The sequence below is a fragment of the Canis lupus genome, chromosome 31 (assembly GCF_003254725.2).
Source record: "Canis lupus dingo isolate Sandy chromosome 31, ASM325472v2, whole genome shotgun sequence".
Taxonomy (NCBI): Eukaryota; Metazoa; Chordata; class Mammalia; order Carnivora; family Canidae; genus Canis; species Canis lupus.
In genome coordinates, this window is record NC_064273.1 from 11,903,049 (window position 1) to 11,917,662 (window position 14,614).

At 38.2% G+C, this 14,614-nt stretch overlaps 1 protein-coding gene across 4 annotated transcripts in view; it reads right to left on the bottom strand.

Annotated features, from left to right (window-relative positions):
• Positions 1-302: 302 nt before the first annotated feature.
• Positions 303-14,614, bottom strand: part of SAMSN1 (SAM domain, SH3 domain and nuclear localization signals 1) — a 144,319-nt gene continuing 130,007 nt past the window's right edge. For all 4 annotated transcript variants that reach the window (XM_035709345.2, XM_025449622.3, XM_025449627.3 and 1 more), the window contains 2 exons: positions 11,936-12,086; positions 303-1,206 (listed from right to left, as the gene is read on the bottom strand). In XM_035709345.2, the coding sequence (XP_035565238.2) occupies positions 1,004-1,206; positions 11,936-12,086 (354 nt within the window). In that variant the 3' untranslated portion in view covers positions 303-1,003. The remainder of the gene's footprint in view (positions 1,207-11,935; positions 12,087-14,614) is intronic.

Below are 14,614 nucleotides of genomic sequence, written 5' to 3' on the forward strand. Positions count from 1 at the left end.
CTCATTAGAATCCAACCGTGCTGCAACCTGATCTTGGACTTTTGGCCTTCAGAATTCTAAGAAAATAAATTTCCATTGTTTAAGCCACCCAGTCTATTATATTTTATAATGGCAACCTGAGCTAATACATGGAAGTATATAGGAAGTTGGATAACACAAATCTGGGGTTCAGGGGACAGACTGAGGTGAGGTAATTTATTTGGGAGTCGTATGAAATATATATGAAGGCTGACTATAAAACTGTCTGGTAAGAGATATTTTGTCTAGAGTTCTAGTATAAAAATACTTATAAGTACCACTAGTTTGGGAAATAACAAATGCACATAATTCTTTTTATTATTAAAATTAGGGTATTTCACAATTAAAAATATTTACAATTATAGATGAAACATCTGTACAATTACTAAAATTCATCTTACTAAATGAGAATCGAAAATTTCTTGTTATCTATACTTTTATACCAGGTAACAGTGAAGAAACTAACAAAAAACAATTACTAAAGCTCCACTGTGGATCAGGATAAAATGTTTCTGATATTAACTCACACTTTCCCATTAAGTATAAAAATGTGTGTGAATGCTGCTTGGATAGTTGGTTAAATAGACATATGTGCTATTACTATTTGTTGAATAACAGACACAAATGCGAAACTGATAGGTATGAAAAAAGGAGGTTTTTTTCCTGCAGAATTCATCATTTCACACTTAGAAAGCAAAACTGAATAAAGCTTATGTTACACATGCCAAAGACTTACACTGTACCTTTTTCTAATACAGGCAAATGAAATATTAACATGTAGCATTTAAAATAATAAATATATATACTATTTACAATAATTGGGAATGTTAGAGAATTAACTTTTATGTAAAATCATTCAGATTAAATCATTTTAACTTTAGGTTGTATCGGCAAATACTTCTCTTTTTCTCCTATTTGATCTTTTAGCTCAAGTAGAATTAAAATGGAATGCATCTGTTGTACATATAAAGTTGAGAATGTGTGTTCAGTCACTTGGCTCTGTAATAGTAATCTTCTGTACCATATCAGAGAGATTTTCAGACTCTAGATCTTCCTTGCCATTATCTGAATTTTCTGATGAGATATAACAACCAGAGTCCCTTGGGCAGTTGTCTAACTGTGACTTATTTAAGGAGATGTCTGGGTTTAAGGATAGAGGCATGGATTCATTTTCTTGCTCTTGAATAGCTGTAAAAGGAAAAGAGGGCAGCAGTTAGGAGAAGCCAAGAGAAGTTTTACTCACGTACTCATTAATCTCTGAGCTATTTTAAACGTACCAACCTTGACTTCATTACATTTGAAACTGTCATGAGTAAACCATATATTTGTTTATTATAAAAGAGATATTTGCACTCAAATATTCAAGCTCCAGTTTCCTAGAAGACAAAATTTGCCCTTTTTTTGCTCACTTGCAGTTTCATGGAATTCATGTGAACTGCTTACATAAGCTAAGATCAATATGGACTCTCATTTTACATTAATGATAAGTTGCCAGAGAAAGCAGATTGTTTCCACAGTTTGACTGATGCCTTGTCCAAATACTCCTTAAAGTAACATTAGAAAAAGTCATTTGTACTTTAAATGCACAACCCAACTCAATAGTGATCTTTGTGGACAATTCTAGAATCATGATACTGTAGAGTAGTGAATAAAATATTGCTTTGGGCAACAACATATAGTAGGACTTCAATTACTTGGAATTTAATAAAACTTAAAGTATTTGGAATTTTATACCATGTTTGCATTCACCAGAAAAATCAACATGGAAATCAGGTTGCTTTTTTTTTTTTTTTAAGATTTTTTAAAAAATTTATTTACTCATGAGAGACACAGAGGGAGAGAAAGAGGCAGAGACACAGGCAGAGGGAGAAGCAGGCTCCATGCAGGGAGTCTGATGTGGGACTCCATCCCAGGACTCCCGGATCATGTCCTGGGCCGAAGGCAGGCGCTAAACCGCTGAGCCACCCAGGGATTCCCCCCGAAATCAGCTTGCTTTCAGATAGTAAAACACCACCATTTTCATTGACTCTCTGCCTTATTTAGTTAGTCTTCTACATATTTGTAGTTTTTTTTTTTTAAGATTTTATTTATTTATTTGAATGAGAGAGAAAGTGAGAGAGAGAAAGAGAGAGAGAGAGAGAGAGAAAACACAAGCAGGGGGAGGGACAAAGAGAGAGGGAGAAGCAGCCTCCCCACTGAACAAGTAGCCTGATGCAGGGCTCCATCCCAAGACCCTGGGATCAAGGTAGACACTTAATTGACTGAGCTACCCAGGTGCCCCTACATTTTTGTAGTTCTGAAGAACAATTGTTTATATTCGGACTGGTAACTGTGTTATTAAAGCCGTATTCTAGATTCAACAGATATTTTCTTTTAAAAAATTAATACTAGAGATGTAACAAAAGATATTTTTGAAGAACGTAAGCAGCACTATAAAGTTTTATTCTTCTCAAGAAGCCTTTAGCATCAGAGTTCTCTTGGTCAATGTACAGTTTCTTTCCTTGCCTTCCCTGACACCGGTAATCATGAGACGAGTTCCTCAGGGAGAAGATATTAGGCCACCACCCGTCAACTATATCAGCATACCTACCTAGTTCTTTCCCCTTCTAACCTCAGGGCTTCTCCACTTTACACATTTGAATAATTCTACTTTGGAAGAACAAAATGTATACATTTCAGGGTGGGACAAGACCTCTGCCTTCGGAGACTATGTACTTCATCCTACTCTAGTGAGAAGAGAGTAATCCTAACTCCAAAATCCTGGAAGGGGGAAGCTGTAATTTTCCTCAATAGACTTTATAAAAGTAAAATGCTAAGTAAATTATCTGTAGGAAATTCACCATTTAACTTGTCTACAGATATCCTACTTTTTAAATGTGTTTTCTAGGCTCCAGATATCTTGCCAACATTATGTTCTACTGTGTATTCAATTATCAACATCCTTTATGAGAGAGAATTGAGCCCTGGTGCCCTAAGGCATTCTCGTAGGTAATGAATTCAGTTCTCTTCAAAATTATCTAGAATAGTACTCTTTTATGTAGCATCCATAGGAGAATTGAGAAAAGAGTCACATTACTTTTTTTGTATTCTGTGGTTTAGATGAGGAACACAGGTTGAGAAAGGTTGGGAAAAAATGATAAAGATCATTTTAGTTTACTCATCCTCAAAGTGAATCATAACAGTTCTTTTAACCTTTTCCTCAAAGCTTTAATTTGTGACTTCAAACCCATGTTTATGCCATTCTTTTGAATCTTCTCCATGTTTGCCACAACTTCTTTTAGCTGTGGACCCAAGTATCAGATATTGAAGTCCGGTGATATTGTAACTAGTTCTAGGTATCAGGAACTTTCATTTTAATATGCATTGAATGTGACAATTTAAAAATTTTAGCCACCATGAAGCATTTTCTCTTTATTAGTCTTGGCAACCTTTAAGTTTAGGGTGAATCTTCTTAATATTCATTAGTGTTTGTGAATATCAGTCATTCAGTTTTGTTTCTAAAGCCTTCCGTTATGAAAAGACAACACTGAAATGGGACCTCATTTTCTGAAAGAAAGCTTTCCCTCCTGCCTCTGCTTTTCTGTCTTCTTGCCACTGAAGTGAAAGAACCAGCTCTGTGTTTCATTATCCAAGTGTTTCTGGAAAAGGCCAGAGAAATTAGTCCTTTTATAATGCTTCCTGCTACATCAGCAGTGATTCACCGTATTTGGAGTGTGATCCCAGGCCATATTTCCCCAGATTATATTTGGGCCTATCACCTCAACACAAAATTAAAAGAACTGAGTTATTTCCTTTCAGATCGACATTTTAAACAGGACTTGGCATAATAAAAACTGTTCCCAATACCATGTTCTATTTAGGTTGATTACTGATTGTGGGACTCTCTTCGAGATATAAAACTTAGGCTTCAAGAACTCTGATTTCCAAAATTAGCTCTTTTCCTTTCAAAAAATAAATACTTAGCTTGTTATTTCATCTTCTGAAGACTCTATCCATTCCCCTCAAAGGATAACAAAGTAAACAAACAATAAATGAAAAATCTGACTTTTACAGAGACTATGTCATTTTTGAATATTTGTAAAATGTATTTGTTTTTATTTTTGCTTGAAAAATACTATATCACCTTCTCTAAATTCTAGGAATTGGTTTGTTTTAAATACAGATTATTTACTATAGGAAATTTTATCTGCAATTTTTATGGAAAAAAGAAATAGTTTCTCAGTATGAAAGTTATGCAGCACAGTAATTGACAGAACAGGAGTAATTTGCTAAATGATTTCCTAGTGAAATGAAAACATGACTATGCCTCCTCAAATGCTTCCCACCAGGCTTGCAATAATTTCAGGCAGGTGATCAGCTGGAGCCCCTCAACTGTAACTATAAAAAGAAAAGGCAGGTTATTATGTTATATTATGGAAATGAAAGCTATACAGCATTCAGTTTTTGTGTTTGGAGGGTCAGGACTTTCCTTTTCTTGTTTTCTTTCTTTCTTTCTTTTTTTTTTTTTTTTTCTTTCTTTTTTTTTTTTCCCATCCTGACACTAATGACTTTGGGATTGGCACAAACCTAAGTCTTATACTATGGATACTTTTTTTCCAGCAGAGAGGATGAATTCATGTTAATATGTTCATATTTTCTTTCTAAGTCATTTAGTTCCTTCACGTGGCCATGAAATAGAGTAAAACTAACTGACCTACCTAGAAATTGAAACTATAACCTTCATCAGTTTTGGCCTATGGTCCAATCATCTGAGCTAACCAGGCAAGTAACACACAAACTAAATCCTAATTCTGAGAAAAAGTTCTCATATTCTAAAGAGAGAAATCTGTCCTATATTCACATAGGTTTCTTTACCCAAATATTCCAGATTTTGACTTCACTGTCTTGTGTGCCTTAAATATGAAGCTTCTGTTTCTTTGGGCTTCTGTTTCTTTTGGGTACTATGAAATAATGCAATCTAGAGGGCATAGGAAAGTGCCTGGCCAATGAAAGTGCTCAATAAATAATTTTTTAAATAAAAAAATGTGATGTTTAGATTAATTGAAAGAAGTGGAAACTAAAGACCAAATAAGAAATTCTGTTGAAATTCAAATGAAGATACCTCTTGGCTCTTTGAATTATCATCCTCTTTTTTTTTTTTTTTTCCTACTGGTGCCATCTCCAAAGAGGAAAAATCAAAGTTATGCCATCCTCTCTGAGGATAGCTCAGCTTCATGTTGGAGCACCATTTGAGTCACTTAGAACAAAACAGGCATTCTCCAGGTATCTATGACTGTATTTATTTGTCCAGAGGCAGTGTTGTCCAAGGAAGAACATTTAGTAGACAATATGGCACAACTCTTAGTTATTTCTGATTTCATCTTAAACATATCCTTAAATTACTTGAACGTGATAAATTTATAATAGTAGCTTTTAGGTAGTCATGTCATTTGAATACTGACCTACTACTTGGAAAAACAACAAATGGAAAACAAGAATCCCTTCATGGAATAACACCAGTTGCTTTTGTTTTCCTGAGGCCATGAGAGAATAGGAGTTGAAATGACTCTCCCTCTTCTTTTTGCACATCTCTCTTTGCATCATAATAGCAGAATCTACCTTCTGATGAGATGTAGGCCAAGGAATGACTCTTTGTATTCACCTTCACAGCAACCTCCCTTTACACCGTGCTGCTGCTCTAGTAAGGGCAGAGGAACATTCACCTAATATCTAATTGCTCAGCACAGCACAGATACCACTCTGCCCAACCAGACACCCCTATGGAAGGCTTTGGTCCCAGGAAATATTTACTTTTGGTTGAGTTGTCATATTGGTCCCATTTTGATAAGACTATTTTAAATAAAATTAAAAACCATCATTATATATTGCTTATGAGACTTGGGAAATTAGTTTCATTTTTCTTATAGATTAAATTACTTGAGATAGTGAAAAATAACCTAATTTCATTATTTTTAAAATTTATTATTTGACAAAAATAGGGTTACCCTGCATATTATTGCTTTTCCCATTTAATATGCTTTGAATATATTTTTATGTCAGGACACATTACATTCTCCTAATATCTTTGTAGTACCTTATTGTTTGCATATACTAATTAATTTAACAAATTGATTATTGATGGAAGTTCACACTTAACAAAAGTAGTAGTTTAAATAGCATTTTCTTGCATTTGTATGTTGAAGTTCATCAAACAAATTCCTAAAACTGGAATTTGTAGATACAAAAGTATGCACATTTCAAACTTTGAAGTTTTTACATACTGTCCTCTAAAAATGTACTCATTTACACTCTTGCACATATACATGCACATAAAGTGAGCATATACATAACATACCAACATACCAACACATGCCAACGCCCATCTGCCTACTACAAAAACTTTTATGTGTTGAGGTGGGATTGCCAGGAACTTAAAGTTTTACAATCAGAACAAAGTTTCCATATGATTTGCAAATCTCTTCATTCCCTCATTCAATGTTAATTCATTCTACAAGCATTTGTTGTTTTGTTGTTATTGGGTCTTTTTTGTTTTGTTTTGTTTTCATTCTATAAGCATTTGTAAACCATCTACTCAATGCAATGCACAGAACTAGGGGCATTGGGGAGGGCACATGGTAATAGAGGATTCAGTCTTGTTTGGCCAGGGTGATCGTTACAAAGTCATGCCTAGTATACAATCATAGTGCAATATAAAAACAAGTATATTACAAGTGCCTGAGGTGACTGAGGTGAAAATTCAAAGGATCCTCTACTCTGGGAACTGTTCCTTGATAGAATAGTAAAAATGTTTACATTTCATTTTGTTGTTTTTTTGTATTAGATGGAATATAGCATCAATCATAAATTAAATCTGAGGGGGGTATAAAACCAAAAAGAAATCTGAAGAAATTAAATTGCATAAAGCTAAACATCTATAACTAGAAATATATATTAAATGCATATTTATAAATACATAAACGTAAAATGCCTGTGTGCCTTCTGTACTGTGTATATGTGTAGGGTTGGCATATATTTCTTAAAACCTGTACCTTTCTTGAATCTAGATTCAAATCATATGGCAAGTGGGTTGGAAACACCAGGCATGCATGTCAGGGGCTAGGGCACCAGGCTACCCTGGCACGCTGTCAGGCCAACTGCTGGACTGCTGCTTGGCATCACTACAAATCTCCCCTGCTGGCAGCTCATGTTCCAGGCTCCTAGCTGGGACTTGCCTCTTGCCCTGCATCGTTTTGTGCAGGTAGGCAGGCAGGAAGGCGCAACTGGGGATAGTTGTGCAATGTGGAGCAGCTGTGACCACAGCTGGTGCCAACAGCCCGGCACACAAGCCACCCTTCCCCCTGTCCTCTTCATTGCACACTGCAAACAAAGGTTGCAGGTACCTAAAAAATATGATACACAGCTTCTAGTACTGTCTGCTTATTCAGTTACTAAGTTGTGGGGTTTTTTCCTCCAATTTAAAATTTAATTATTCCTGTGCTGTAGGGAGAACGAGATATTTCCATCACCCATTTTTCCTGAGGACAACAGTACACATTCTCACAGACACACTTTTAAGACACATCAAAGTGCCTCCAAATGCGGGAAAAGAGGAACAAGTTCAGAATAAAGAGAAAATATTTACTATAGATAGAAGTTAACTCTTTTATTATTTGCAAGAGGCATTTTATTAGCAAGGCAAAGAGGTCCTGAAGATTGTGTTTATGAACAACACACACACACAGAAACACATACTCATATTCTCTATTCTTACTGAGAATATTTATTCAAAGCAAACGAGCTGTTTTAAAACTCAGATAAATAGAGAAATCCTAACATGTACCAAATAAACAGATTCTGCTCTTTTGCTCCTTCAAAAGCCGAGGCTCACCCCAATTTTTCTTCTTCTAACTTCATCTAGACTCCCAGCTGAGGGAGCCGGTGACCTAATTCTGCTCAGTTCTAATGCAACACGGGAACAAATTCAGAATATCTCGGTATTGGCCTTGGCACGATTGCAGAACCCCAAAGTCGTTATCCTACTCCAGAGGTAATCCTGTAATCAGTGCTAACACCACTCACCAGCCCTTCTATCAGCTTGTAGGAGAAACACCTTTACCTCCTGTCAAGCAGTGACCTAAAAAGTTTAATCCAGTTTACATTTTCAAGGTCAGAGTGGGTACAATGCTATCTATTTTGGCCTAAGAGAAAAGGAAAATTGCTTGTTCTGAGTATTAGATTTCTGTTTTTGTCGCTGTCCCACTCCCCCATCCTCTTGGTCCCTCTAAATGTATTAAAGGCTCACATGGGGCTTGTAGTTTTTCCTACATCATTTCGAAGATTTAACTCTTATCTTCAAAATAGGTGTCCACTCTCCGCAATTTTTATATTGAAAGGTTAGTAAAGCAAAACTTTCCAGTTTCCAATCTAAGAAGCATTGAAACTTTAAACTAGGGATTTATTGACATTCCCCAAACTTACTATTCAATGATCAAGATAAAATACATACATAAAATCCTGGCCAATTTGCGTGTTCCATTCTTACACACACAGCTAACTTTTTAACCTATGACTGTGACATGCATTTGTTTTTAATAATATCTTAGTTTTACATAACCATATATTCAAGGTCTTTATCATTCAAGGTACATGAAGGTTGTGCGTTTAATCTCTAGCATGGTTGTAGGAGATATGATTCACAGAATAGAGAATAGATAAAAATAAGCATGCATGCAGCAGCATGGTGCCGAATCATCAGAACCCACCATCTTATCAACAAATAGAAGTCATTCTTCTTTATTTCTTGAGCAAAGCAGTTTCATATAAGATAAATAGCTTTCAGTCAAAATAGCCTAACATGCAATATGCATCTTTTTGACATGTATATTCTAGTACTACTTTAGACCGTAAGATTAAAATAAGAAATATCTCAGGGTTGTGTGTTGACAACAAACACTGGTTGCATCGGCACTTTTTTCTATTTTTCATCCCTCGGAATTTGGCTCAGTGTGTGTATGTTTGTGCATTACTGGCTATTATTAAGTGATCAACTTCTAGTGACCTTCAAATACCATTTTCTAAAGCCTTATAAGGGAAATAACTTGTGCTTTTTTATATCAAATGTTGGAAGTCACATCATGCTTTGGAGCTACTGTGTTTTGTTGCCAGGGTATAGTAGAATGTGTTTCTAATAGATGAAGGAGACCAGGTTCTAGATATGTGACTTTGAGAAAGCTATTTAGCTACTCTAGTTTTAGTTTCTCCATCTTGCAAAGGAAACATTTGGGCCAGATGGTTTTTCAAATTACAGCTTGCTCTCATATGATGTTATCTGTACATTATTATTCTTTCATTAACATAGAAAGCAGATGGGGGACAAGGGAGGTGGAATGGAGAAATTAGGTGGACACCATGCACAGCCCAAGTCTTCTGCACTGGATGGATTGTCCCACTGTGGGTCCAGACTGAGCACTGTTTTATGGCTAGAAACCTTTTTCACCCAGGCTCTCTTACCCTTCCCTATTCACCAATCCTGGTGCAATGCAGCCAATATTGCCTTACACTTTTCAGGCAGTAATGTTGCAAGATTTCTGTTCTCACATACTAACTTCTACTTTCTGAGATGGAAAGCTGAACTAAAGCTCCTGAGAAAATTGGCATAGTAGGAAACTTCAATTTTCAGATATTCATTGTTCTTTCTATATTTACCAGTTTGCATGTGTGGAAGAAAGAACGTGGATTTTTATAGCAAGCTGCCTTTGATTAAAACTCCAGCTCTGTTACTTATCTAGCTGTTTTTGGCCTCTTTGAAATTCATCTCTGAAATGTCTTCTCATCTGTGAAATGGACAAATTACCTATACAGATGGGATTATAGAAGAAAAGCAATGTATTTACAACTGCTCAAAAAATACCCTTTTCCCTCCCTATACTTCAACATCAAATTATTCGGAGGGTATTGACAATGATATTGGACATTATCAATTACAAGAAATCTACAGAATCTATTTCTTAGCTTCACATTATTTAGTGAGGAGCCATGCTTTGAAATGACAAGATGTGAAAGAAACTGTCATTCACCCCAAAGATACGCTACATCATTTTACACTGATCAGTTTTGTTTTGGCTTGTCTTATTGGGTATAAATTGGGTTTATACCCAATTTTCTTAAGGTTGACCTTTGTCTACCTCTGTGATGTCAGCCCTCCCTCCCAGCCTCCACAACTTCAAAGGATGCATATAATCACCTGGGCCTAAGATGAAATAAATTCTGCAGGTGTCAAATCAGTCTTAAATGTGAAAACTCTTTGAAAAGGGCAGCCCATGTGGCTCAGCGGTTTAGCGCCACCTTCAGCCAAGGGCCTGATCCTGGAGACTGGGATCGAGTCCCATGTTAGGCTCCCTGCATGGAGCCTGATCCTCCCTCTGCCTCTCTCAGTCTCTTATGAGTAAATAAAATCTTTTAAAAAAGAAAAGGATGAAGATCTATGCAAACTCAGGACAGCAAGTAAGAATGAAGTGAGATGCAGTTTCCAGAAAAGTAAATTTATTCTTACCAGATAAAAGGCCAGTGTATAGACACGTGCTGAGCAACTGTGCCCATTTCGTAGCATATGAGACAAGATATAGGAAAAGCTATTAAGAGACAGTCAGGAGGCCTGGGTCCTAAACACAACTTTCTTCCTTGCTCTCCATCTGGGCTGTTATTTGTAGAAAGTATAGTAACATCACAAACACTGGTGCTGGCTCTTCACAATTTACTGTGTGTGTGAGCTTGGACAAGTTACTTATCTCTCAATTTCTCATTATAAACACAGGACAGGGCAGCCCCGGGACTCAGCGGTTTGGTGCCTTCGGCCTGGGGTATGATCCTGGAGACCCAGGATCGAGTCTGGCGTGGGGCTCCCTGCATGAAGCCTGCTTCTCTCCCTCTCCCTCTGCCTGTGTCTCTGCCTCTCTCTCTCTGTCTGTCATGAATAAATACGTAAGATCTTAAGAAAAAAAACAACAACAACACAGAACAGTACTGTCTAACTCACAAAACTGTGGAGCACGTTAATGAAGACAATGTAAAGATCTTGGATCAAAGTTTCACTCTGAGAGCATGTTCAAAAATAGTAATTATTATGAGTAATATTATTTTTGAAAGAGAAAGTTGGATTAGATGATCTAAATTCTTTTTCATCTTTAAAAGTCACTACGTCCCTCTTTCTTCCTAACAAAATACTTGTAGAGTTTGGTACGTCCTGAGCTCAGGGTTTTAGAAGCCTGACCAGATTTAGTAAGAAGAACATTCAGATTGAGCGCAACTGTAAAAACAAAAGCTATCCAGTCTTTACAAACCCAGTTGGTAAGTGAATGTGCTTGCATTACTCCATCTTCAGTTTACACTTACAAATACAGAGAATCATCTCAGATAATAAAAGTGAGTGCTGAATATTTTTGCAAGCTATTATAACATTTTGAAAGAATACTATAAACACATACAAGATGTGACTATATGGTAATGAAATGAATTTTCCTGTGTGGTGCGAAGGCTCATTAGCTTAGAGCCATGCTCTGCGCTGTTCTACAGAAGTTGCATATGACATATCTCACTAATGGCTCATGCTGTCACTAAATATTTGTCTCTAACTCCTCAGTCTCTGAGAATGCAGACATCCACTTGTGTGTAAATTAATAGCTCTGCAGAATCTAAATGAGATGCCCAGAAAAGTCCCTTCATTTTCTGAGTCCAATAAAGGAAAAAAAAAGTCCTCTTCCTAATTATAGACTTGACTGGGGTTATTGTTTCCAAATATATAAGAAAAAATGTATTTTATGGGAAGGAATACTTTATATGATTCTCCATAAATAAAACCAGAGCTTTGTTTTTAATAATTTTACTATCTATACTGAACTGTGATTTTCAGCTAGGGAGAAAAGTAGGTATGCACACTTACTTTCTTCATCAAGGAGATTTTCAGCAGCTGATAGTAATCTCATCCTGTCTTCTGGGTTTTTAATGTTTAATTCAATGAGATGACTCTCTTTTATATCCTTTAAATCTTCTAGGGTCTCATAACCATTGAGCAAAAGTGTTGAGGTATATTCCTATGGGGAAGAAAAAATATATATAATACAAGCTAGTCAGATTCAAGTATTTTATTTTTAGTTCTCTTTAGATTTAAAGAAACTGTAGAGTGCATATGGAAACGAAAAGCACTGATAGAACTTTTGCTTAACTTTATTTTACTTTGTACTAGTTTTCCACATATGAACTCTAGGGCATTTAAAAGAATATGTTGTAGAATTCTCACCTTTTGGAAGGACAAATGTAAAGAAGAAATAATTACCTTAAGCCATGCAGTGCTAAATCATGGATCAATTAAATAGCTGGATCATTCATCCCATTTGGCACTTTTTCACTTCTCAAATAGCTCAATTGACAAAGATAGCGTGTCCTTGCGTCTATCAATAAAATGCTTCTAAAAGAGTAATTATAGTAGTATTTCTGAATCTACATCTTTTCTCTTTTGCTTGCTTACAAAAATATTTACCCTCACTAACTTCTTGGGGTAGTTTAAAAAGTAAATTTGAAACAAGAACAAAAAATAGACTTAGCATTTAGCGAAAGTCATTATATAAAACTAAGGAATTCTAGACTTTCTATTAAAAGTTTTTATTGACGGAGGAGCAAGATGGCGGAAGAGTAGGGTCTCCAAATCACCTGTCTCCACCAAACTACCTAGAAAACCTTCAAATTATCCTGAAAATCTATGAATTCGGCCTGAGATTTAAAGAGAGACCAGCTGGAATGCAACAGTGAGAAGAGTTCGCGCTTCTATCAAGGTAGGAAGACGGGGAAAAAGAAATAAAGGAACAAAGGCCTCCAAGGGGGAGGGGCCCCGCGAGGAGCCGGGCTGAGGCCGGGGCGAGTGTCCCCAGGACAGGAGAGCCCCGTCCCGGAGGAGCAGGAGCTGCACGGACCTTCCCGGGGGAAAGGGGCTCGCAGGGAGGTGGAGCAGGACCCAGGAGGGCGGGGATGCCCTCGGGCTCCGGGGACACTAACAGACACCTGCGCCCCGGGAGAGTGCGCCGAGCTCCCTAAGGGCTGCAGCGCGCACGGCGGGACCCGGCGCGACCCGGAGCAGCTGAAGGGGCTCGGGCGGCGGCTCCGCGGAGGGGGCTGCGCGGAGGGGGCTGCGCGGCCCCGGGAGCAGCTCGGAGGGGCTTGGGCAGAGGAAGAGGCTCCGCGCGGAGGGGGCTGCGCGGTTCCAGGAGCAGCTCGGGAGGGGCTCGGGCGGCGGCTCCGCGGAGGGGGCTGCGCGGCCCGGCAGCGCGAATCCAACAGCGCAGGCTCCGGAGCACAGGGCGCCGGGACACAGCCCAGGATCCCGCCTCCCCGGGACAGGCAGAGGCCGGGAGGGCCCAGGACAGCGAGGACGCTCCTGCCCGAGCTGAGCAGATCAGCGGCCCCGCCCCGGAGCCTCCAGGCCCTGCAGACGGAGTTCCTGCCGGAGCTGAATCCAGGTTTCCAGAGCTGCCCCGCCACTGGGGCTGTTCCTCCTGCGGCCTCACGGGGTAAACAACCCCCACCGAGCCCTGCACCAGGCAGGGGCACAGCAGCTCCCCCAACTGCTAACACCTGAAAATCAGCACAGCAGGCCCCTCCCCCAGAACACCAGCTAGACGGACAACTTCCAGGAGAAGCCAAGGGACTTAAAGTACACAGAATCAGAAGATACTCCCCGGTGGTTCTTTTTTTGTTTGTTTTTGTTTTTGTTTTTGTTTTGTTTTGCTTTTTGATTTGTTTCCTTCCCCCACCCCCTTTTTTTCTCCTTTCTTTTTCTTTCTCTTTTTCTTCTTTTTTTTTTTTTTTTTTCGTTTTTTTTTTCTTTTTCTTCCCTTTTTTTTTCTCTTTCTCTTTTCTTTCCTTCTTTCTCTCCTCTCTTTTTCTCTTTTTCCCAATACAACTTGCTTTTGGCCACTCTGCACTGAGCAAAATGACTAGAAGGAAAACCTCACCTCAAAAGAAAGAATCAGAAACAGTCCTCTCTCCCACAGAGTTACAAAATCTGGATTACAATTCAATGTCAGAAAGCCAATTCAGAAGCACTATTATACACCTACTGGTGGCTCTAGAAAAAAGTATAAAGGACTCAAGAGACTTCATGACTGCAGAATTTAGAGCTAATCAGGCAGAAATTAAAAATCAATTGAATGAGATGCAACCCAAACTAGAAGTCCTAACGACGAGGGTTAACGAGGTGGAAGAACGAGTGAGTGACCTAGAAGACAAGTTGATAGCAAAGAGGGAAACTGAGGAAAAAAGAGACAAACAATTAAAAGACCATGAAGATAGATTAAGGGAAATAAACGACAGCCTGAGGAAGAAAAACCTACGTTTAATTGGGGTTCCCGAGGGCGCCGAAAGGGACAGAGGGCCAGAATATGTATTTGAACAAATTCTAGCTGAAAACTTTCCTAATCTGGGAAGGGAAACAGGCATTCAGATCCAGGAAATAGAGAGATCCCCCCCTAAAATCAATAAAAACCGTTCAACACCTCGACATTTAATTGTGAAGCTTGCAAATTCCAAAGATAAGGAGAAGATCCTTAAAGCAGCAAGAGACAAGAAA